The 25897-nt window shown below is 38.0% G+C and overlaps 2 protein-coding genes across 2 annotated transcripts; both read right to left on the bottom strand.

Annotated features, from left to right (window-relative positions):
• Positions 1-409: 409 nt before the first annotated feature.
• On the bottom strand, positions 410-4918 carry LOC131945993 (ADP-ribosylation factor 1-like). Its single transcript, XM_059306626.1, has 6 exons — positions 4665-4918; positions 4313-4390; positions 3962-4023; positions 3351-3467; positions 3081-3204; positions 410-2348 (listed from the first exon to the last, which is right to left on the bottom strand). The coding sequence occupies exons 1-6, from the start codon at positions 4714-4716 to the stop codon at positions 1960-1962; spliced, it is 822 nt and encodes a 273-aa protein (XP_059162609.1). The 5' UTR covers positions 4717-4918; the 3' UTR covers positions 410-1959.
• Positions 4919-19150: 14232 nt separating this feature from the next.
• On the bottom strand, positions 19151-22691 carry LOC131945991 (ADP-ribosylation factor 3-like). The gene is made up of 6 exons (XM_059306623.1): positions 22468-22691; positions 22162-22239; positions 21835-21908; positions 21241-21357; positions 20994-21117; positions 19151-20213 (listed from the first exon to the last, which is right to left on the bottom strand). Exons 1-6 carry the CDS (start codon positions 22520-22522, stop codon positions 19702-19704), a joined length of 960 nt encoding a protein of 319 aa, XP_059162606.1. The 5' UTR covers positions 22523-22691; the 3' UTR covers positions 19151-19701.
• Between the last annotated feature and the right edge of the window lie 3206 nt (positions 22692-25897).

Raw genomic sequence — 25897 nt, 5'->3', positions numbered from 1 at the left:
GCTCTAGAATCTAGATCTAGATCAATATAAATAACAGGCTGGCCGGATATTTTGTTGTAGTAACCATAAAGGGAAGCTACTGTGAAATATATAGTATTTTAATGAAGTGAAATAAAACTGCTTCCTTCCCCTGCAAACTTCTGTTAAATAAATAATTAATTTGGCCTAAAATGTAGGCAACAAGCTCAGGTTAGACGCATAAAGAGTAAGTTGTTCTCAGAACATTTGGCTGTTTTAATTAATTAACTTTTCACTCAGACTTGCTAATGACGCAAAATTTATTTACTGATACTCCCAAATTATTCCTAATGTATAATTAACAAAATGTACTTAGTGCTTTATAATTTAAAAAAAAAACATCGTCTATAATATTTTTGTTATTTTATTAGAAATAAAGTTTCCAAAAATAAATATATGTATAAAAATGTATATGAGCAATATATTTACAAAACAATCACAAATTAAATCACTCAGCATAAAAACAAAAACAATAGCCTACATTTTTAAAATTATTATTTGTGCAAAAATCACGATCAGCACACTGTCTTAAAATTTATCATAATTTCTTTACCATTAGTAAAGAATAATAAATTCAAAATAACATTACGGTAAATGGCACTGATACAACCTCATATTAAAATGGAACATAATATCCTCATTGAAAGTACACATAATACAAAAAATACGAATACATAAATACAAAAAATATCATCACATCAGCAGATGAAGTAGAGTTCATGTGTTTCATAGACCTCTGCGTATGAAGGGATAGTGTAGTCAGCACTTTGCCCTGCTGCCTTTATTTTCCCTAATGTGAGTTTGGTTCTCATCAGAGCTGTGTGGACTCAGGAACTTCTATTGTTACGACCCTCTTCTCTAATCTTTTTGAACTAGTCAGGGAATCGTAAACAAGAATACCAATATCAATCTTTTCTGTTTATTGCCACAATAAAGATACACTAACTAACGTTAACCCGCCACCACATGGAACACAATAAGATATACAACTATCTACAACAACTAAAGTCCTTAGTGGGACTAATCTACTCTGTCCCTAACGGTCTATCCTAGCCTAGGTCTACAACAGTACAGACATCTCGTGGCTTGCCACCAGCTCACAGGGACATCCCACTAGTATTCTCACCCTAACCATCCGAGTGTCTGTCTGTCTGTGTGTGTGTGCCTGTCTCCCCTAAAATATCGGTGTCCCCCGTGTTCTACAGTCAGAACAACCGCCCAGGCAGGTGTGGGGTCTACCCCAGGGTCATCTCCGGCCATGGGTTTTCCAGCCAGAAACCACGGACTGTCACTAGCCTAGGTCAAGCATCAACGGTCAGCCCGTGGCGTCACAAGGTAATTTATGGGCTGTTGGCCATGTTACTATCACAGTCCCTCAGACTCCAATTCTGCACCGCTCACAGCGTGGATTCCAATCCGCGGTGTGGTCGGCCAGACCTCCGGATTCTCACGGCCTATACTGGCCAGTCCGTGACCATGCCTTCGCATTTCATTTTAATTACCTGGCCGGCTATTCAAGCGCTGGTCATCTTAGTTTATGAGCATCAGGTCACTTCCCCGTCGATGGGGCCAAACAAGGTTAAAGATCCCTAGGGATCGTAACGATATTGACGAACCAGGATTCAAACTAGAGACTTACATGTTAGAAGTCTAGCAAGTATACCGCTAGGCCACACTCTCCCATACAAAAAAAAATTGTTTACATTTCTTTTGGACCCTTTTGTTCTATTCACATGTTCTATGTACACCCTATGGATGTTTTTATACTGCTAATGATTTGAGTGGAACAGGAGCTTCAAATGTACATTTCACCAAGAAATGTTGCAGTAGGTTGGCTGTGCTTGTGTGGGTGGTCTAGGTCTTAGCTCAGAAGTACTGGTAGAATAGAGTTCAAGCCGGACATAACTGGTGAGCTTAAGGTCACCAGATAACTTGTGTAGGTCAGCACTTGTCCAACTTGTGTTGAGCATTGGTCTGCTGACTGTCAGTGCTGACCATTTGCTGTGAATCTCCTGCGTTTGATGACGTCACAGTGTCCACTGGTTCTGCTGACCTGCCAGCACTCATCTTTACAGAATTATTTTTTTGTTTCTTATTGGAGAGAATCTGCTTGAAGTAAGAAAGATAACTCTTAAAATAACCAGGCCAGATAGAATTTAATGAATTCCTTCCCTTTGAACAGTTTTTATCTTCCTCCATAGATTTGTGCACATTAATGTAACTCCTCTCTGCCTTCCCAGCTTTCATTAATTTGATTTGTTTAACAAATTCATCAAAAGCTTCATGCACACCAACTTTTGTGGTTACTGAACACGGCAACACAAATATTGCTGGAAGTAAAACGATAAAGTAAATAAGTTACCCATGAAACTTTCAAAACTAATTTAAACTTATCATTTTTTAATCAGACTTTGGTTCCTTTGATTTGTTTGTATTGGAAAAAAAAGACTAGAGTAAATGTTGTGAGACTTGAATGCATTCCAAAAAATGCAAATGAAACACTTAATGTACCAGTTGGAACAGCGTATCAGATGTGTATCACACAGCTGTCACAAAGTTATCACACAACTATCACATATTACACAATGCGTGTTGTATAAATGTTTTGGCCAGATTTTCTTCTCAACCCTAGATTTTTATTCTTTTAACTAATAGGCAAGTATATAAAAAACACATTTATAAGTTTAACAAAGAATAAGTAGCCTAGAGTTTAAAGTGTTAAAGGAAATGAATTATTTAATTTGTGCCAAATCAATAGCTAATTATCTATTAGGTGGTAGCTAACAGGAAAAAATCATACAGAGCTTAAAAACAACAAAAACAATCTATAGCCAGCTAATACCTGACAAAATTTACCAAACTAAAATAAAACCACTTAACTAAAACAAAACTACCTGAACTAAAACAAAACCACCCAAACTAAAACAAAACCACCCAAACTAAAACAAAACCACCCAAACTAAAACAAAACCACCCAAACTAAAACAAAACCACCCAAACTAAAATAAAACCACCTAAACTAAAGCCTAGACTTATTGAATAACAATTAGATAAAAGCTTACTCTGTCTGCAACGAGGACATTTTTCCTTCAGCCGATCTTCAATTTCCTGTGAGGAAAGTGCATTGGGTAGATCTTGATTGTTGGCCAGGACCATGACCACAGTGTCAATCAAATCATAAGGCTGCTGCAATCCAAGATTTTTTTTAAAATTTGGTTAACCAAGACCATAACGACAAATAATTTATCTCAGCTCATATTCCCATTTTAAAAAAAATGTTTCTCTCACACAATACAAAAACTTTATGCACACAATGACAGTTTTTTACTTACAGTTAAGAATTTCTGCATTAGCTCGTCTATAGCATCGTCTAATCTTTCTCTGTTGTTGCTGTCAATCATGTAGATAACTCCATCTGTGTTAGCGTAGAAATCACGAGAGAGGGGACGCTGAAATGATGTTAAAAGCTCCGGATAATAAACTCAATATGTTTTTAGCTTGTTTAACCAATGTGTTTTTTTTTAATAATAATTTACACAAGTATCGCAACTAACAGCATTTAGGCTTAATTAAAATGTAATAAATAAAAATGTTATAACCAAAATTATTTTGAATGATCATTAAAATTAGCATCAATAAGCTATTAATTTAAAAATGTAGATAATATTCTATGGTTGGTAAGGCAAAGGTTATAAAAAGGAGTGTAAATGTATGTTCATTTTTGTGTTGGGCATAAAGTCAACATTTTTATCATATAGCTTAATTGCTAATAATGGAATTTATTCTTATTATAAAACAACAATTTTATTTTAATTATAAATTGATTCTTTGTCCAAAAGAAAACAACCTTTTTTTTTTTTAATTTCCAAGTTTAAAAAAATTTGATTACAGTTAACGGCCAACTATAATAAGCAACAGACAGAAAATATTTGATCAAACACACCATTTTATCTCTGCCACAAATGTCAAATGCTTCATTCAAGTCGAGTTTCTGGAAATTGATACCTAAAGATAATAAAATAATTGATAAATTAAGAATAAGATGTTGCTATAAAAATTTTAGCAACACCAACAGCTGTTTTTTTAAATTTAAATTGTATAATAATAGCTTAAAGACATTGATTTTTTAAACTCCATAGCCTAAATAAATTATAAATAGGCCTAATTAAAATGTTTTAGTAAATTAGGCCTAGATATTAAAATAAAAGAAATATATTATATATAGGCAATATAGGCCTAGGTTTTTAAATAAATAATTATTAATAATTAATAATGTATGATAAAAAAAACTGACCAAATGGGGGTATTGTTGTAACAACCTCTCCAAGCTTTAGTTTGAACAACTGTGAAGTCTTGCACCAAGGATCCAGACCTAATCATATTATTATTAGACCTTCATTTAAAATAGTTTATGGTACTTTTATTGTAACTTTATACTAAATATACTTTATAGTATAGGACTGTATAGTATAGGCATGTAGCCTATTAGTCATACCGATTTGTGTCCAGATTTTGTGAAAGTTTTAGAAAACTTACAATATATTATTAATTATGCATGTTTATGCTTCATGTAGATCGAGTTTTACAGTTAAATTGATTAGATAAGTTTTGCTATGAACGTAGAAAATGATTTACATTTTACTTACACGCAATAACTATTCTATCATGGTCTTTGCTAAAGCTAAACAATGCGCCCATTTTATTTGTTGTTGTTTTATAATCTTGTAGATCCTAGTCTAAACGTTTAACATTTATACTAATTTCAAATTAGTAATTTGGGTATTTAATTCAAAATAATAGGCTTAATAAATTATTATTAATAATAATAGAATAAGCCCTAGATCAAATATTTTGCCGTGATCAGAAGGTAGTGGCTGTTTTTTCCCCTTCGAGATAGATATAGATCGCAGCGCCACCTTCCTATCTTCTTTTTTTCCATTAGATTTAGATCAACAAGAAATTCCCCCGAGTGCTATTTATAATTATTGCGCTATTCTTAATTTTGGAAAAATCCCTTCGGAAACCTGGTCACGGTTGCGTGTATCAGTGTCTATCGTGCGGCGTCAAAACGGCCCCGTCAAGACGACCCCAACAAATCGGCCCCGACAAATCGGCCCCGACATAAGAGCCCCGTCAAAATGGCCAGTGACATATGGACCCCGTCATAAAGGCTCCCGATAAATAGGCTCCTGTAATAGATTGAGATTAATTGTGAGGTCAAGGGAACTCACTCTTCTGTATTAGTATTATATTTATATTGTTATCTTGAGTGATGTCCCTTACATATATATAAATAGTTGTCTCTCGTCATTTCCGTCCTCTCTGGTTATCACCATGTAGTTAGACCCAATAAACGTTTATATACAACCACATGCTTCTGTCGTCAATCCATTATATCTGGCGACGAGGATAAAAATCTACTAGAAAGAGCACCTACTTACGCAAAAAAGAGGTTTGCTAGAGCTTATTAGCTAAGTATTTCTAGAATAATGGCGCTGTATGGCCAAATAAAAGAATTTGATTCGAATGATGAAATCATTCAAGATTACCTAGATAGGTTAAGCTTTTACCTTGAAGCAAATGACGTGACGATAGAAGCCAAAAAGAGAGCTGTTTTGTTAACAGTCATAGGGCCTCAACAATTTAGGCTACTAAAGGACTTATGCGCACCAGCTAGTCTAACTACCAAGAGCTTTAACGAGCTGAGCAAATTGCTAACAGACCACCATGCGCCTACCCCATCAAAGTTTCTATGTCGAGCTAGATTTGACAGTAGGACTCGTCAACCAAACGAGTCGATATCAGAATATGTTGCTGCCTTACGTCATTTAAGTGAATTTTGTGAATTCGGCGATACGCTGTCTGACAGACTATGTGAAAAGTTTGTGACAGGTGTAAACAGCCCTGATATTCAAAGAAAGTTGCTGCTCGAGTCAGATCTAACATTGGAAAAAGCAATACAACTTGCAACTTCATTCCAGCAGTCATCCGATGCGGCGAGATCTTTAGCACCTTCAGAGATCCATGCAGTAAACAGCAGGTTAGTCAACAAACACCAACCCCATCAGAGCATTTCAACTTATGCTAAACAGCCTGCACGTTCAAATCCTAGATCTAAATCTAGTAATAATTATCAAAAATGTCATCGATGCAAAGGTCCCCATGCATCTCATCGGTGCAAGTTCAAGTTAGCAACTTGTTATAAGTGCAGTAAGCAAGGTCACATTGCCAAGGCCTGCTTTGCAAAGTCTTCGTCTGTTGCTAAATTTAGCCAGTCAAGACAGTACCGCAACCAAAGGCAGCACTATGTTAACTCTCACCAAGACTACCTAACCCAACCAATGAACCACTCTACCTGTGAAAATGCTCAAACTGATTTGCAGCCGGAGTTCAACCTGTTCCCTGTGAAATCAGAAAGTCATGCTCCCATCAATGTACTAGTTAATATCAACGGTAAGAGCATCAGCTTCCAACTTGACACTGGAGCATCTCTAACAGTCATAACAAAGAAAGATTTTGACGCTGTCACAGGAGGATCAGTGCCTCTACAGCCATGTCACAAGTGTCTAACAACATACACTGGTGACAATGTTCCGGTAATAGGAGAGTGTATGGTTCATGTAAGTTATAATGGTCAAAGTGTTAAACTTCCTCTTCTTGTGGTTGAAGGAAATGGACCACCATTACTAGGTAGGAACTGGTTAAGTGATCTTAAGTTAAATTGGGAGAGTATATGTTCATTGAAGAATGTAAGAGAATCTAGTCTTACTTCACTAGATAAAGTTATATCTGAAAATAAAAGTGTTTTTGGCAATTCAGGTTTACTAAATGATAGAACAGTGAAGGTAAGCATTAAAGACACAAATCCAAGATACTGCAAAGCTAGAGTTCCACCTTATGCAATGAGGAATAAAATTGAAAATGAGCTAAGTAGATTGGAATCTAATGGCATCATAAAGAAGGTAGACTATTCCGATTGGGCAACGCCCATTGTGCCAGTGTTAAAGAAGGATGGTTCTATAAGAATTTGTGGAGATTATAAAACTACACTGAATAAGCAAATAGAGCTAAATAGGTACCCTATTCCTAACATTGAGGAAATTTCTTTGAATTTGGCAGGAGGAGACAAATTCACTGAATTAGACTTTAGTCATGCTTACACTCAACTAGAACTGCATCCAGATTCAAAAGTCTATACGACAATAAACACACATAAAGGACTCTACCAATATGAAAGACTATGTTTTGGCATATCATCCAGCCCTGGAATTTTCCAAGCTGTCATGGACAGTATTTTTAAGGATATTCCAAATGTTTGTGTGTACTTTGACAATGTGTACATAACTGGTAAGAATGACACTGAACATCTTAAAACACTTGATAAAGTATTGAAAATTGTTGGTGAAAAAGGTTTAAAGATAAACAAAGATAAATGTCAATTCATGCTGACAGAAATTAGTTTTCTTGGTTATATATTAAGCAAGCAAGGCATCAGACCTCAACCTGAGAAAACAAAAGCCATTAAAGAAGCACCCAAACCTGAAAATACCCAACAACTAAGAGCTTTTTTGGGCTTGATAAATTACTATGCAAAGTTCATAGGGAATCTGTCTGGTAAACTATCACCACTGTACAAGCTGCTACAGAAAAATGCAACTTGGCACTGGGGTAAACAACAAGATACTGCTTTTAATACAGCAAAAGAAGCTTTGTCTTCTGACACCTTACTAACTCACTATGACCCAGGGAAAAGACTTATATTAACATGTGATGCTTCACCAGATGGTGTAGGAGCAGTCTTGTCCCACATGGATGAGAAGGGTGACAGACCCATTGCTTTTGCCAGTAGATCTTTGAACCAGGCTGAGAAAAATTATTCTCAGTTAGATAGGGAAGGCTTAGGCATCATTTTTGGTGTTAAGAAATTTCACAAGTTTCTGTTTGGTAGGAAGTTCACCATCTTTACAGATCATAAACCATTGCTAGGTTTATTTGGAGAAAACAAAACCCTACCTGAGCATGCCCCACCAAGAATTCAAAGATGGGCCATCACACTAACTGCATACAATTATGAATTGAAATACAAACCTGGATCTGAGAATAGTGCAGATAGTCTTAGTAGATTACCTTTAAAAAACCAAAGCCTGAGCTATGTACCAGAAGATGTATTTGTTCTCTTCACTATCATGGATAACTCCAATATAAATGTGAATGATATTAAAAGAGAAACACAAAAAGATGAGTGCTTAATAAAAGTATATGAGTACTGTAAGAATGGTTGGCCTGAAGAGTCTGTGAATGATGACTTAAGGCCATATTAAATAAGAAATAAAAACCTTTGTGAAGATAAGTCTAAAAGATGGAGAAGATGCAGTCCATTATCAGTCAGAGTTGCCTAAACAAAGTATTTGTAACTTAATAAATGATTATGGTGATATGGCAATTTCAAATGTTTTAAAGAGAATACATTAGTAAGAAGGAATGTGATCATCAAACAACTTTGCTAACATTATTAGCACTTACAGAAACTAAAAGGGTAACATCAAAAGTAAATACCAAACAGAAGAAGCTAAATGTGACAATGAAAGAGTAAACAGGTTATTAGCCAAATACCGCACAACTTCTCATATAACAACAGATGTTGCACCATGTGAATTGCTATGTGGTAGGAAAATTAAAACCCATCTTGACCTACTACATCCAACTGTTCAAAGGTCTGTTTCCCAACATCAACATACACAAAAAGTAAATCATGACAAATCATCCATTGAAAGAGAATTTGCAGTTAATGATAACGTGTATCTGAGAAATTATGGGAGAAGGGAAAAATGGATACCAGGTCAAATTGTTCAATGTACAGGACCTGTGTCTTATAAAGTAAAAACAAATGATGGACTTATTGTCCGTAGACATGCAGACCAGTTAAAAATAACTTGTGCAGATAATAAGTGTGAATCTGTCAATCCCACCAAATCTGAACAGTTCACACCAACTCAGTTTGTTCCACAACAAAGTTCTGTTGATATGAGTGAACCAAGTTGTCTGGAGTCAGAAAATGTAAATTCTGGAGTTAATGATTTAAATCCTAGACCTCCTGAGATAGAGAATCCAAATGGTCAGAATATTGAGTCACCAAATCAAAAGCTACTGAGAAGGTCAAACAGGACAATCAAAGTCCCAAATAAGTTAGACCTATGATTTTAAAGGTCAAAAGGACTTTGACATCATTGTTTTGTATCTTGATTATGTTGTAGCATATTGTGCATTGTTTGTAAGGATGTAATCTACCATAGTGTTCATGTTACAATATAATTGGTGATTTTAGGATACTATCAATTGTTCTATTGAGAGATGTGTTATTGTGTTCTAAGGGTAAAGGGATGTAATAGATTGAGATTAATTGTGAGGTCAAGGGAACTCACTCTTCTGTATTAGTATTATATTTATATTGTTATCTTGAATGATGTCCCTTACATATATATAAATAGTTGTCTCTCGTCATTTCCGTCCTCTCTGGTTATCACCATGTAGTTAGACCCAATAAACGTTTATATACAACCACATGCTTCTATTGTCAATCCATCACAGCTCCCGTCATTTAGGCTCCCGTTATATAGGCTCCCGACAAAAGGGCTCCAGTTAATAAGGCTCCTGACAAATAGGCTCCCGTCATTTTGGCTCCCGACATATAGGCTCCCGGCATTTAGTTTTTTCCACAAAACGGCCCCCCGTGATCATTACGACTTCCGACAAATAGGCTAGCGTCATTTTGGCTCACGACAAATAGGCTCCTGTCAATTTGGCTCCAGACAAAAGGACCACTGACAATAACGTTTCTGTAGAGACTAAGTCTCCCGGCAAAGCGGTCTCATTGAATATGACACCTGCCAGTGGGACCCCTTCATCAACATTCTTTACAGTTAGCTTATCCAACACTCTTATGTAATACAACGTATGCATCTCTTGTTCGACAGGCCTCATTTTTATATTAGTTTATCTGTTATAAAATATAGTATGTTTTAATTTAAGGGTCATCTATCTATGTCTTTAAAATTTTGGATAAATTAAATGAAGTCATGGACAAGTTTCCTAAGCAGTTAAGTCAGGTGTCGTAAAGTCAGATGTTGTAAAGTCAAGTGTTGTAAAGTCAGGTGTCGTAAAGTCAGATGCTATAAGCATTGAACTCACAGAATGTGTGCTACGCGGGGCCTAGTGCCAACCATCCGCGCGGGCTTGCTTTTTCCATTATATAAAAAGCCTATATATATATATATATATATATATATATATATATATATATATATATATATATATATATATATATATATATATATATATATATATATATATATATATATATATGTAACTAGGGTAGGCCTAGCTACTAGTTACAAATTTGATAACGAACGATAAGCCGAGACGCAGTATTACAGTCTGATGCAACCGATAGCAGGTGGCTTATTGGATCGGGCTGATAACAATCTCAAAGCCAACGCGTGCTATTTTGGGAAACGGTACGAGGGGATTCAGACGGCCTGTCAACTTTGATTGATAGGATGCAGATGTTTATTACACGGACTGTACGTTAGAACTGCGCAACTAGTGGTCGGAGACATCGAGTACAAGTATCGATTACGGAGGAATACAAGTACAAAGACAAGTACGAATACAAGGGATAAATAGGAGGGGACGGCTGAACTCGTTCTCTTCCCTCTTCATCGCTCGCTTTAGATCAGTCAGTCTGTGTGACATATCAAGTTGGTTACATTGTGTTAAGAAGGACAATAGACATGTGGATTCAGTTATATGAAGCCTAGTGAGGACTGTTAGGGGTCAGTTGATTCAGACTATTATTGTGAAACATTCCTGTTGATTCATTGTGTTATATTGAAGCATTTCTTGATTCATGTAATAAAAGGATCAATAGCGAACCTGCATCTTCGAGTCTTTCTACTGTAGTCGATGTTGTGTAGCATGAGTGGTTCAACTCGTTACAATTGGCGTTGTCGGGCAGGATAGACTCGGGGAAGGTCACAATTGGCGCTGCGAACAGGATGAATTCAACTAGACTTGCCGTTTGAGGCACCCATAGTCAACCTTGTGCATAACTGTGTTTTGTGTGTATGTGAATTCGGACATTCAGGAACTGTGAAAATCGAGGAAAATTTTTTCATACACACACGGTAAGAAAGAACTCTTTTGTTTTACTTACGCAATAAAATGTCTACTCTGGACGAGAAGCAGACCCATATAGTGGTCCTACCCAGAGAGTCCCACATTAACAAATTTTACGGGGACGGTGATCCAACTTTAACCAACAGGTTCAGTGAAGAGGTCAAAGCGGCCTGGGCCTCGAGAGGCATGTCACCAGAGGAAAGATTAAGACTGCTGATGGGCAGTATAGGAGAGACGGTTAGGGCAGAGGTCAAATGCCACGATAAAACCATCCAATCAGATCCAGATAAGGTGCTGGATCTGATTATGGAGACCTTTGGGGAGAGACGGTCGGGATCGCAACTGCTAGCAGGGTTCGTAGGCTTAAGGCAGAGAATGGCGGAGAGTGTGATGGAGTACTCACACCGGATGAACAGGGCCTTTGATTCGGTAAAGGTCAAAACACCTGACATTGATGTGCGCCTACTGAGGGACCATTTCATCGAGGGGCTGGCAACCCCGATCCTAAGAAGAGAGTTGAAAGAGGAGGTCCACAAAGACCCGCAGTTGACCTTCCTTCAGGTCAGGAACTCAGCGATCCGCAGGTCCGAGGATGAGGACCAATCGAACTGTTCGGTGGACAAAGTCTCTGTGCCTGAACAGAGACAATCCCCACCCACAGGGGCCGACACGATGGAGACCATGATGGCTCAACTGTTGGCCCACCTAGATAAGGTTGACCAACGTTTGGAGAGGTTAGAAAGCAGGTCAACAGCTGAGAATCAGGAAAAGAACGGGACAAAACAGGGACGGGTTGGACGGCCGCGTCCTGCCAAGCCATCACTCCAATGGACGGCCGACGGTCGACCAATTTGTTTGTCCTGTTCACAACCCGGACATATGGCACGGTACTGCCAGGGAAACGGTCGTCCTCTGTAAGGCAGGGCCAGGCTACAGAGGGGCGAGGTTATGGCCCAAGAAGCAAAATGATGGGAGTCTGTCCCGAAATGGTGATTACGATTGGGGACATCGCGGTGAAGGCAATTGTGGATACAGGCTCCCAGGTGACGACAATCACGGAAAATTTTTACACCAGATGGATGAAAGGAAAAGACCATAGGTTGAGGTCTGACACATGCATGCGCCTGACGGCAGCTAATGGACTAACCATTCCATACTGTGGTTATTTTCTGGCGGATGTCGTGGTGGCAGGACATACGTTGAAGCAGGTTGGGGTGTTCGTTACGAAACACAACCTAGAGACAAATGTGTCAAATATACCTTGCCTATTGGGCATGAATATTCTTGGCCAGTTGCCAGAATTTCTTACAAATATTGTCGGATCGACCACACCAGGTCGGGGATCCAGGTTGGCCAGGTTTGCCAAGACCAGAGGAAGGACAGCAGTCCCGGCAAACACGGTCAAGGCAATCACATTACAAATTGGTGATAGAAGCGTGAATGGTGATGTGATGATAGAACCATGTGGCGCCGCACTGAGGGCAGGCGTCGTGTTACTGCGGACATACACATCAGCGGAAAACGGACTAGTTCAAGGGTTGGTAGCAAATGTTTTGGATGAGGAAATTTTTATACCGCCTAATACTCTGGTAGGAGTACCACAGAACGTCGAGGTACTAAGGTCGGCACAGTGCATCGAACTGAGCAATACCAGCAGTAATGAAGTAACAATTAGGTCGGTCAATGTGACGGCCGAGGTGAAGAATGAGGATGGCCGATCATATACATTCCCGGAAACTGAGGACCCAAAACTAAATGAATTGCTGAATAAATACAGTGATATATTTGCCTCGTATGAGGGTGATTTGGGGTACACGGAAGTAATCAAACACCAGATACCCTTACTACAAGACAAGCCGGTGGCGCAACCCTACCGAAGATTACCACCGAGTCACTACTCGGCGGTGAAAGCACACCTGAATGATCTACTAAAAATAATCATTAAAAAAGTTTTAAAAAACCCACGTTTTCTGATTGAACTAAAAAGTAGAAAATAAATACTATACATCACAATAATGCAAGCGATCACTCTACTATAAGCGATGAAAAACGTGGGGCGGCGAAGTAAAAGTTATATTACTATTGATTAGATAATACTATTGACTTTTATTAGGGAGCTTGTAGAGAGTCAACAGTATTAGAAACTGTAAGAAAATCACGGCGCCCCACGTTTTTCATCGCTTATAGTAGAGTGATCGCTTGCATTATTGTGATGTATAGTATTTATTTTCTACTTTTTAGTTCAATCAGAAAACGTGGGTTTTTTAAAACTTTTTTAATGATTATTATTTTCTACTTTTTAGTGTTTGTCTGTTTGTTTGCATGTAAATCTTGCTATCGATTTTATCTTTTCGATTTTTTTTTGGGTAAACGAAGACAACTCGTAAAAAGACAACTCGTAAAAAGACAACTCGTAAAAAGACAACTCGTAAAAAGACAACTCGTAAAAAACACGTTGTTTGAATACGTTACTGACTAGAACACATAGATTTGAACCCGTGTCGAGTGGGATAGCAATCGTGTGCCCAACCACTCGACCATATCGTCTCCCCCAAACTGGCCTACCTCCTGTAAGTTTAAACTCGGTTCAAGCTAAATTCTCTGCCCCTAAGCCTGTGGCGACATGTGATCGTTCGCTTCACTGCGCGCGAGGTACGCGTCGCTGGTTTTTTTTCTAATGGCTAGCAGAGGAGAATTATATATATAGATTATATAGCGGTCTAAAATGCTCAATAAAATGTTTCCATTGATCAATTTAGTAATAATAACAATTGAATATTCAATGGTCATCCAAAAGAAAGCTTCCCTGAAAATTTCAGCGCGCTAGCTAACTGGGAAGTGCCAGAAATTTCGATCGCAAGATTTGATTGGAAAGACAAACAAACACACAAACAGAGAAAGCAAGTTAAAGAAAACGTGGGAAAAAGGGAATTATTACAACCAGTACAAGCCCGTATGCGGCACCGATAGTAGTGGTAAAAAAGAAGTCAGGGGAGATAAGACTGTGTTGTGATTACCGGAAATTGAACAATATCACAAGAAGGGATGCATTCCCCTTGCCTCGTATTGATGAATGTCTTGATGCGTTGGGGGGAGCAAGATTTTTTTCTACCTTGGATTTGGCTAGCGGCTACCACCAAGTGGCCATGCACCCCAACGATCAACATAAGACGGCATTTATCTCTCCACTGGGACTGTACGAGTGGACCCGTATGCCGTTTGGTCTAACTAATGCACCTGCTACATTCCAGCGAGTAATGCAGAGTGCTATGAGTGACTTTCTATTTCAAATAATGTTGGTGTATTTGGATGATATTCTAGTTTACTCAAAAACTTGGGAGGACCATCTAAAAAGATTAGAACAAGTGTTTCTCCGTCTTAGGGAGATAGGAGTAAAGCTGAACCCAGACAAATGCTGCTTTGGTCTGAAATCGGTACATTTTTTGGGTTATGTGATTTCGTCGGATGGCATCGCCACTGACCCAGATAAAATTGCAGCTGTTAAAGAATGGAAACAGCCAACAACTACAGTAGAGGTCAGATCATTCTTGGGCTTTGCTTCCTATTATAGAAAATTTGTGCCTGGTTTTGCAAAAATTGCCGCACCATTGCATGACTTGGTAAACAAAATGACAAAGAAACACAGTAAGGAGAAAAAGAAAGGTAAAACACAACTGATAGGTGAATTATGGACTGATGAATGCCTGAACTCGTTTAAGCTCTTGAAAAAGGCTTTGACAGAGGCGCCGATATTGGGATACGCGGACTTTGACAAACCATTTCGGTTAGAAATCGACGCCAGCTCTAAAGGTCTGGGAGCTGTGCTATCACAACAACAAAAGCAAGGTTTCAGGGTTATTGCGTATGCCAGTCGAGCTCTGAAGGGATCAGAGAGGAACATGACAAATTACAGCGCCATGAAACTAGAACTTTTGACATTAAAATGGGCTGTGACTGAGAAATTCAGGGACTATCTATTAGGTGCTAAATGTGTGGTATACACTGACAATAACCCCTTGAGTCACCTAAAGACAGCAAAGTTGGGATCCATCGAACAGCGATGGGCAGCAGAATTGGCACTCTTTGACCTGGAGATAAAATATCGCCCGGGGCGGTCCAATGGCAATGCGGACGCCTTATCAAGGAATCCTTACGAGAGACCGGGTGATGAGGAAGAAACGCTGACAGGAATATGTGAGGTCAGAGCGTCAACAGATATCCCTCATGGGGTACAAGTGATGCAAAACGGGCAGACCGGGGTGGAGCACATATCCACAGAGCCCGAACATATGGACAGTAGTGATTTTAATTGCCTTAATCACAAAAAGATAAGAGATGCCCAGAGAACGGATAGTGGCTTACAACCGCTATTGAAATACGTCCAGGAACAAAAATTCCCAGGAAGAAGGGAAAGAGAACAATTTGGTCGAGAAACAAAGAAAATACTGAGTCAGTGGGACCGTCTCAGTATAGAGGATGGTGTTCTCATGCGGAGAATTCATGACCAAATTGATGGGACAATACACCAGGTGGTGGTGCCTGGACAATTACGAGAAGAAGTGCTAAGGTTGGCACATGACAGGGCAGGACACCAGGGTCAGGACAGGACGCACAAAATATTACGACGGAGGTGTTACTGGCCCAATATGGAAATGGAGGTCAAACGCCATTGTGAGGCTTGTGTGAGGTGTCAGCATGCGAAAATGCCAGTTGTCAAAATGAGACAGCCATCAGGACACCTACTAGCGACAAAACCACTAGAGATTGTGGCTATGGACTTTACGTCGTTGGAGCAATCATCGGATGGGACGGAACATGTGTTGGTAATGACTGATGTATTCACCAAATGGACGGTGGCGGTGCCCACGCGAGATCAGACTGCCAAAACAGTGGCAAAGGTCTTAATAGAACATTGGTTCATCAAATATGGCATACCAAGACAATTACACTCTGACCAAGGAAGGGCTTTCGAGTCAGAAGTAATTAACCAACTGTGCAGCCACTACGGGATCAACAAATCTAGAACAACCACATTTAATCCGAAAGGAAACGGACAGTGTGAACGGTTCAACCGCAGCATGCATGATTTGCTGCGTACGCTAGAACCTGAACAGAAAAAACGTTGGCCTGATTTTCTCCCAGAGTTGGTATATCTATACAACTGCACACCCCATGCCACAACCGGCTTTTCGCCATACATGTTGCTGTTCGGACGAGAGGCTCGACTCCCTCTTGATTTGTTCCTAGGAAAAAGGGAGAGTATGACTGGCTCATACACTGCACTGGAATATGTGAATGAACATATGAGACGAATTAGAGAAATGTACAGGGTAGTACAGGAAAGACTAGAACATGAAGCACGGCGAAGGGAACCGCCGGTACAGACAAAGGACCCGCCACTCAAACTGAATGACAGGGTATTACTGCGTAGCCACCCGTTAGGCAGAAACAAAATCCACGATCTCTGGGGACAGGAGATATGGCAAGTCGTGGAGATGCCTAAAGTAGCAGGTGGCCCCTTTAAGATAAGACCCATCGATCACGCCAAACCGGATCGGTGGGCGAATATTGCTCAATTAAAGAAATATTGGAATAGGCAAGAAGAGCAGTTACACACAAGGAAATCTAAGACAATTAGGGAACCGGAAACTATAACGGAAATTCACATACCCATCCCGGAACCATATCACCATCAACAGAACAACCGCGATACACAAGTGGAGGATAACGGCAACAAAGAGGATCCCGTTCCTTCCAGAAGCAGAGAGACAGTAGACCATCAGATAAGTGGTCCGCGGAGAAGTTTGAGGAACAGAAGGAAGACGAAATTTTTTGTCAGCAACCATCAAGTCTTTCATGGTCGCGCTGGTATGAGAACAGACGGTTCAAAGGGCTATAAAAGTGAACTGGTGAAGGCACCAAACGAAAAGGGTGGATGTGAATTCTAGAACTGTTTTGTGTCTCAGGAAGATGAGGTAGACACAGTTGATATGTGAAATGGGTATAACTGTCAATCGTATATGAATGGGACGCCGTGGACAGTGAGTGGAACAATAAAAAATTTTTTTTACGATTGTGCGATTGACTTTGGAGGAGTGCACCTGCCAGGCGTTGTTTGTGGTTGAAAACACACAAAAAAGGCAGGGGTGGATGTAACTAGGGTAGGCCTAGCTACTAGTTACAAATTTGATAACGAACGATAAGCCGAGACGCAGTATTACAGTCTGATGCAACCGATAGCAGGTGGCTTATTGGATCGGGCTGATAACAATCTCAAAGCCAACGCGTGCTATTTTGGGAAACGGTACGAGGGGATTCAGACGGCCTGTCAACTTTGATTGATAGGATGCAGATGTTTATTACACGGACTGTACGTTAGAACTGCGCAACTAGTGGTCGGAGACATCGAGTACAAGTATCGATTACGGAGGAATACAAGTACAAAGACAAGTACGAATACAAGGGATAAATAGGAGGGGACGGCTGAACTCGTTCTCTTCCCTCTTCATCGCTCGCTTTAGATCAGTCAGTCTGTGTGACATATCAAGTTGGTTACATTGTGTTAAGAAGGACAATAGACATGTGGATTCAGTTATATGAAGCCTAGTGAGGACTGTTAGGGGTCAGTTGATTCAGACTATTATTGTGAAACATTCCTGTTGATTCATTGTGTTATATTGAAGCATTTCTTGATTCATGTAATAAAAGGATCAATAGCGAACCTGCATCTTCGAGTCTTTCTACTGTAGTCGATGTTGTGTAGCATGAGTGGTTCAACTCGTTACAATTGGCGTTGTCGGGCAGGATAGACTCGGGGAAGGTCACATATATAAAATATGTATGCACAATTTTGGAGTCTATAAACCATAAGCTAATGCCAAACTTCTCACTTTCTCATAACAGATGTTTATTTATCCCACGTTTTAACCCAATGTTCTTAATTATTTTTTTCCTAAGACATTAAATAATTACTAAATAAAATTATTCACATGCCCGAAAATTAGGACAAAGTTGTTTTAAATGTTTGTTAATGACCAATGTGTAACATCGTAGAATAAATCTGTCGATTTGTTATTGTAAAAGACACCACACACACTGGGGTCACGTGATTCTTTCTTTGTGTGACGATGTGTGAAGTATTGATGTGGGAGATGGTTTTTTTTTATAAACGACGTTCTGCCTTTTATTTTTTAAAAACATCTTTGATGAAAAGCATGTAAAAGAAGAAATACGATGCATTGTTGACGGGGTGGGGGGAGGGGGGACGACGACATAAAAGTGGGGGGGGGGGGGGCAATGCCCGAGGAAAACGGTTCGGTTGAGAATCGTAAGCTATATGTTAATCCATGTATGGGGTGAGGGGGGGGGGTAAAAAAATAAATATATCCAGCAGAAAAAAAGATATATTTGAATAGGCCTACATATACACATGCGTAGGCCTATGCCTATACACATACTAAAAAGTGAATATATATATATATATATATATATATATATATATAGGCATATATATATATAGGCATATATATATATATATATATATTGATATATATATATAAATATACATATATAGGCCTATATATATATATATAGTATTTCTTACAGGGGGTGATACCCTCAGGTGCCGCACCGGGTGACACCCAACCTTGCTACTCCACTGTCTCAGAACATTTTGTTGTTTTGATTAATTTTTCACTCAGGTTTGTTAAAGAGTCAGTATTTATTTACTGATACTCCCGAATTATACTTAATGTATAATTAACTAAATGTATTTAGTGCTTTATAATTTAAAAAAAAACATCATCTACAATATTTTTGTTATTTTATTAGAAATAAAGTTTCCAACAATAAATATATTCAAAAATATTAGCAAAATATTTACAAAACTATCACACATTAAATCACTCAGCATAAAAACAGCAATAACAACAAAAACAATACATTTTTAAAATTATTATTTGTGCAAAAATCACAATTTACATTACGGTAAATGGCACTGATACAACCCCATATCAAACTTTAATATAATATCCTTATTGAAATTACACATAATACAAAACATATAAATACATAAATACAAAAAAAAACATTTTCACATCAGCAGATGAAGTAGAGTTCATGTGTTTTATAGACCTTGGCATACAAAGGGATAGTGTAGTCAGCACTATGCCCAACTGCCTTTATGTTCCCTAATGTGAGTTAAGTACCCATCAGAGTTGTGTGGACTCAGGAACATTCTATTGATGAACCAGGATTCAAACTCAAGACTTTCAGGTTAGACGTCTAGCAAGTATACCGCTAGGTCATGCTGTCCCATACAAAAAACATTGTTTACATTTCTTTTGGACCTAAATTTTATGTGTACTATTCACTTGTTCTATGTAAACCCTATGTATGTTTTTATACTGCTAATGATTTCAGTGAAACAGGAGCTTCAAATGTAAATTTAACCAAGAAATGTTGCAGTAGGTTGGCTGTGCTTGTGTGGGCAGTCAAGGTCTTAGAGACTTAGCTCAGGGTCCTGGTAGAATGGAGTTCAAGCTGGTCGTAATTGGTGAGCTTAAGGTCACCAGATAACTTGTGTAGGTCAGCTCTTTTATTGTGTGAGTCTAACACAGGCTGAGACTGGTCAGTAGGTTGTAGGCCTACCTGTTGGGCATTGGTGAGCTGGGTGTCAGTGCTGACCATTTGCTGCGAATTTCCTGTGTTTGATGACGTCACAGTGTCCACTGGTTCTGCTGACCTGCCAGCACTCATCTTTACAGAATTATTTTTTTGTTTCTCACTGGAGAGAATCTGCTTGAAGTAAGAAAGGTAACTCTTGAAATAACCAGGCCAGATAGAATTTAATGAATTCCCTCCCTTTGAACAGTTTTTATCTTCCTCCATAGATTTGTGCACATCAATGAAACTCCTCTCTGCCTTCCCAGCTTTCATTAATTTGATTTGTTTAACAAATTCATCAAAAGCTTCATGTACACCAGCATTGGTGGTTACTGAACACGGCAACACAAATATTGCTGGAAGTAAAACGATAAAGTAAATAAGTTACCCATGAATCTTTTAAAACTAATTTATACATATCAAATCAATCGTCACTCACAACACAGCATATGGCATTTTTAAAAATAGACTTTGGTTCATTTGATTTGTTTGTATTGGAAAAAAAAAGACTAGAGTAAATGTTGTGAGACTTGATTGTATTCCAAAAAACGCAAATAAAACACTTTGTGTAACCAGTTGGAACAGCGTATCAGATGTGTATCAGAATGCCTTTAAGACCCCATGTATCACACAGCTGTCACAAAATTATCACACAGCAAATATACAGCTGTCACACAGCTATGACACATTACACAACAAGTGTTCTACTTTTAATGTTAAAGTAAGTAAAAAGTTTTGGCTAGATTTTTTTTCTCAGTCCCTGATTTTTATTCTTTTAGCTAATTGAAAAGTACATTTAAAACAAACTCATTCACAAATTAAACAAATAATAAGTAGCCTACAGTTCCAATGTGTTAAAGGAAATGATTTATTTCATTTTTGCAAAATCAATAGCTAATTATCTACTTTATGGTAGTTAACAGGAAAAAAATTCTTTAGAGGTTAAAAAAAAAAATATCTATAGCCAACTCATACCCGACAAAATTAACAAAACTAAAACAAAACCACCCAAACTAAAACAAAACCACCCAAACTAAAACAAAACCACCCAAACTAAAACAAAACCACCCAAACTAAAACAAAACCACCTGAACTAAAGCCTAGACTTATTCAGTGACAATTAAATAAAAGCTTACTCTGTCTGCAACGAGGACATTTTTCCTTCAGCCGATCTTCAATTTCCTGTGAGGAAAGTGCATTGGGTAGATCTTGTTTGTTGGCCAGAACCATGACCACAGTGTCATTCAAATCATCTGGCTGCTGCAATTCAGGATTTTTTAAAAATAATGACAAAGTATTTATCTCAGCGCCCATAAAAAAAACATTTCCCCCCACACAATACAAAAACTTTCATTCACACAATATAAAAATTTTTTTTCTTACAGTTAAGACATTCTGCATTAGCTCGTCTATAGCATCATCTAATCTTTCTCTGTCCTTGCTGTCAATCATGTAGATGACAGCATCTGTGTTGGCGTAGTAATGACGATAGAGGGGACGCTGAAAAAATGTTAAAAGCTCCGGATAATAAACTTAATATGTTTTTAGTTTGTTTAACCAATGTGTTTTTTTTAATAATAATTTACACAAGTATTGCAACTAACAGCATTTAATTAAAATGTAAAATATAAAAAGTTTATAACAAAAATTATTTTGAATGATCATTAAAATTAGCATTAATAAGCTATTAATTTAAAAATGTAGATAAAGTTCCATTGTTGGTAAAGCAAAGGTTATATGAGGGAGTGTAAATGTATGGTTAGTTTTCTGTTGGGTGAAATGTCAACATTTTTATCATTTAGCTTAATAGCAAATTAGTGAATGTATTCTTATAATAAGACAACAATTTTATTTTAATTAAAAATTGATTCTCTGGCCAAAGAAAACAACTTTTTTTTTTCAATTTCCAAAAAAAAGTTGATTACAGTGAACGCTTCACTATGATAAGCAATGGACAGAAAATATTTGATCACACACTATTTTATCTCTGCCACCCAGGTCCCATGCTACAAGTGAAACTCCTCTCCAGTTGAGTGTCTCCACATTAAAACCTAGATGATAAAATAATTGTCTGATAAATTGAGATATTGTTATAAAAATAATAACACCAACAGCTGATTGTAACAATTTAAATTGCATAACAAAAACTATAAACTTCTGATTCTTAAATTCCATAAATTTTTTTAATAAATATTCAATTAAAACTTTTTAGGAACATTAGGCCTCGATAAAATAAAAGTAATATATAAGGATTATAAATTAATAATTTTTAATAATTTTTAGCTTGTCATAAAAAATACTGACCAATTGTGGGTATTGTTGTAACAACCTCTCCAAGCTTTAGCTTGTACAACAGCGAAGTCTTGCCTGCAGCGTCCAGACCTGGTAATATTAGAGCTTTATTTAAAACATTGGCAGTTTACAATAATACATAGCTATAAAACAATAGTATATATTATATATAGGCCTATACTATATAATAAAGATTCGTAGTGTTGTGTCCAGATTTTGTGAAAATTTAGGAAAGTTACAATATATGGAGTTTTACAGTTAAATTGATTAAATAAGATTTGCTTATTTTTCTAAGAAAGTACAAAATGATTTACTTACCCTGAATAAGTATTCTTCTATTATTGTCTTTGCTAAAGCTAAACAATGCGCCCATTTTTTTTTTTTGTTGTTGTTTTAAAATCTTGTAGATCCTAGTCTAAATGTTAATACTAATTTGGGTATTTAATTCAAAATAATAGGCCTAATTAATTATTATTAATAATACAATAGGCACTCTATAGGAGTTTTACTTTAATCTTTATTATTTAATAGTAAATACTGTAGTATCGTAGGCCTACTGTTTTTTGTTTTTACTATTATTACTATTAGTATTAATTATAAATAAGAGTCGTATTATCGTAGTACTAGCTCTAGATTTTGCTCCCTGATCTAGAGACTTTAATCTTTATATAGGGCATTTTGCTGTAAGCTGATTGTATGAACGTTCTTGGTCCACTTCCACGCAGTTTCCAACAGTGTCACATACTGTGTTACTAATTTTAAACGTAGTCGGATCCTTGCTGGCCAGATATCCTGTTGTAGCAACGTATAGGGGAGGTAACTGTAAAATATATAAAAAATAAAATATAATTGCTTCGTTCCCCTGCAAATTTTAGCAAATATTAAATTAAAGCACAAACAATTGAGCAAACTGAAATATATCTATGTGAGATAGAAGGATTGGATGCAGAGGCGTAGCGACCCCTCCCGGCGCCCGGGGCGAACTTTCAGTTTGGCGCCCCCCATATATATATATATATATATATATATATATATATATATATATATATATATATATATATATATATATATATATATATATATATATATGCGTGTGTGTGTGTTTGTGTGTGCGAAAATCTGGAAAAAAATTAACAATTACGCTGATTGTCGTTCCCTAAAACTTCACTGGACGCCAATCAAATTCCCCTTAAGATGCCGAAACGAATAAAAAGTAGAAATTCATTAGAGCTTAAAACAGTGGGCTCCATCGAACCCGAGAGGTTCGGTAATTCAGTCTCAGGGCTTCCGCGGAGGTCAAGACAGACACCCGACTCATATGATTCACGATCGGATTTTGCCAGTGTGGACGATACAACTATTAATAAGGAGGGTTCGGTGATTTCGCATATGAAACTGGTGGGGTTCGGTACTCCAAAAAGTTAAGCACCACTGCTTTAGAGTGTATTTTGTAGAAGGTGCAAGCCTTATTTGGTCTACTTTTGGTCGTGTCTTTAGATCAATTTCGATAATAGTAGGCCAATATTGCAATTTTGAATTATCAGTTATGTTGAACAAAGTAATAATCAGTACAATATACTAATTTTCTTCTCTCTTAAAATTTTGGCAAAGAGTGTCGCTTCCCATCCACCCGCTCCGACAGTCTGCTATTTTACTGATCGGATAGCGATACAAGAATCCGTTATATTTATTTTTCTTTAATGCAGTGATCCAGGCAAGATGTAATGCAATCAAGTAAAAGTATCTGATCTCTTACGATCAAGTTAGGAGAATCGTAAGAATCGCACAAAGAACTAGTCGCGTTGTTACTTAGCAAAACTGGGTAGTGAAATCGTACATTAAGTGTTAATACAATTGATTTCTTTTTTAAATGTTAAAATAGTTATTTAGTAACTCTTTTTTATGTTACACAATCGTAAAATACGCTTTAGTTCAATTGGTTTCTTTTCTGAGTGATATCGTTTATTTATTCCTTAATCCGGTGTGAATTTTTCCGATTTTAGTCTTCGAAAAAGCGCCCCCCCCCCCTCCCCATCTGGGAAAGCTGGAAAGCAGTTTTTCCGGTCACTGTTTCTTAAAGATAAAGTTTTACAGTTACACAATCAAGGTAGAAAACAGTTAAATCAGTATGCAAAGGCTCTCAGCAGTTACATTTCTTTACTTTGACTGTTTATAACTCAAAACTGCAGCTTGAAATGAGCTTTTAATATTTTTTCTACCCCTTTTGGCGCCCCCCTAGGGTCGGCGCCCGGGGCGGCCGCCCTCCCCGCCCTCCCCTAGCTACGCCTCTGATTGGATGTATCTTATATAATCAGTGTTTCTTCCAGACTTTTTTCTCCGGGGGGGGGGGCACTTGAAATTTTCGGGGAGGTGGGGGGGGCGGTAGACTTTCTTCGGGGGGGGGGGGGGCGGACACTGTTAAAAGCATATATTTTCTATATAAATTATAAAAATATCATTTCGTTCGGGGGGGGGGGGCGGTAAAAAATTTTCGGGGGGGCTTAGCCCCCCCCGAAGAGATGCCTGGAAGAAACTCTGTATATAATCTATCGACCAAACGGGTATCCCGTAATATACTAATACAAATATATATATACATATATATATATAGAGAGAGAGGGGGGTCTTTTATCAAAGCATGCACGTAGATCTACATATCAGCATATAAATATATGTCTATGGCCATCAGTGGCGTAGCCAGGATCGTCTCAAGGGGGGGTTCCAATTTTTACCCGGGGACAAACTTTCGATTTGCACCCCCCCCCCCCCTCAAACTTTCGATTTGCACCCCCCCCCCCTCAGACTTTCGATTTGCACCCCCCCCCCCCCCCTCAAACTTTCGATTTGCACCCCCCCCCCCTCAAACTTAACTTTAGATTTGCACCCCCCCCCTCATACTTTTTATATATACCGAGGGGTCTATGGGGGGGGGTTATGACCCCCCCCCTAACCCCCCCCCCTGCCTACGCCACTGATGGCCATATAGGACTAACTAAGGTAAATTAATATATTTGCCATGATCAGAAGTCAGAAGGGAGTGGCAATTTTTTTTCCCCTTCGAAATAGATTACATATAGATTGCAGCGCCACCTTCCTATCTTCTTTTTTTCCATTAGGTCAACAAGAAATTCCCCCGAGTGCTATTTATAATTATTGCGCTATTCTTAATTTTGGAAAATCCCTTCGGAAACCAGGTCACGGGTTGCGTGTATCAGTGTCTATTGGTTTTATTTATGTATGTGTGTGTGTGTTCTTCACACATTTTACATTGTTATTAGGAGATAGCAGCCTTTCAATGTATCTTCTGTTAGAAACCATCTAGAATTTTATAATCTAACAGTCGATTTATTAAAATGAATTACGTGCATTTGTAGCTTTATTGTTTGTTTGATAGGAAAGTAAATAAACGAATTGATTGGAAAATCATCAAACTTTTGCAGTGTGTCTTTAAAATTTTGGATAAATTAAATGAAGTCATGGAAAAGTTTCCTAAGCAGTTAAGTCAGGTGTTGTAAAGTCAGATGTCGTAAGGTCAGATGCTATAAAGTCAAGTGCTGTAAAGTGCTGTAAGCATTGAACTCACATAATGTGTGCGTTTAAGGATGAACGCAGAAATCTTGAAGAAGGGTGAGTACATGTTTGTTCGTTTCACTGACCCTTGTGTGTGTGTCTTGACACATCGTGTGTCCGCCTGAGTTCGGCGACACCTGGTGTGTCAGTCAGTGTGTCCCAACACCTAGTGTGTCCG

The sequence above is a fragment of the Physella acuta genome, unplaced genomic scaffold (assembly GCF_028476545.2).
Source record: "Physella acuta isolate Inbredline_101_S28 unplaced genomic scaffold, ASM2847654v3 ptg000543l, whole genome shotgun sequence".
In the NCBI taxonomy this organism is placed as follows: Eukaryota; Metazoa; Mollusca; class Gastropoda; family Physidae; genus Physella; species Physella acuta.
The sequence above is the reverse complement of the archived record's forward strand: the minus strand, read 5'-3'. Positions and strand labels throughout refer to the sequence as shown.

What these genes read in the sequence shown, in the direction of transcription:
- LOC131945993 (XM_059306626.1), bottom strand. Translation starts at nt 4,716, where the DNA reads ATGGGCGCATTGTTTAGCTTTAGCAAAGACCATGATAGAATAGTTATT. An exon ending in TGATAGAATAGTTATTGCGT is followed by an intron (nt 4,391 to 4,664) that starts GTAAGTAAAATG and finishes TAATATGATTAG; the next exon opens with GTCTGGATCCTTGGTGCAAG. An exon ending in TACAACAATACCCCCATTTG is followed by an intron (nt 4,024 to 4,312) that starts GTCAGTTTTTTT and finishes TATTATCTTTAG; the next exon opens with GTATCAATTTCCAGAAACTC.
- LOC131945991 (XM_059306623.1), bottom strand. Translation starts at nt 22,522, where the DNA reads ATGGGCGCATTGTTTAGCTTTAGCAAAGACAATAATAGAAGAATACTT. An exon ending in TACAACAATACCCACAATTG is followed by an intron (nt 21,909 to 22,161) that starts GTCAGTATTTTT and finishes TTTATCATCTAG; the next exon opens with GTTTTAATGTGGAGACACTC. An exon ending in ATGTCCTCGTTGCAGACAGA is followed by an intron (nt 20,214 to 20,993) that starts GTAAGCTTTTAT and finishes TTTTACTTCCAG; the next exon opens with CAATATTTGTGTTGCCGTGT.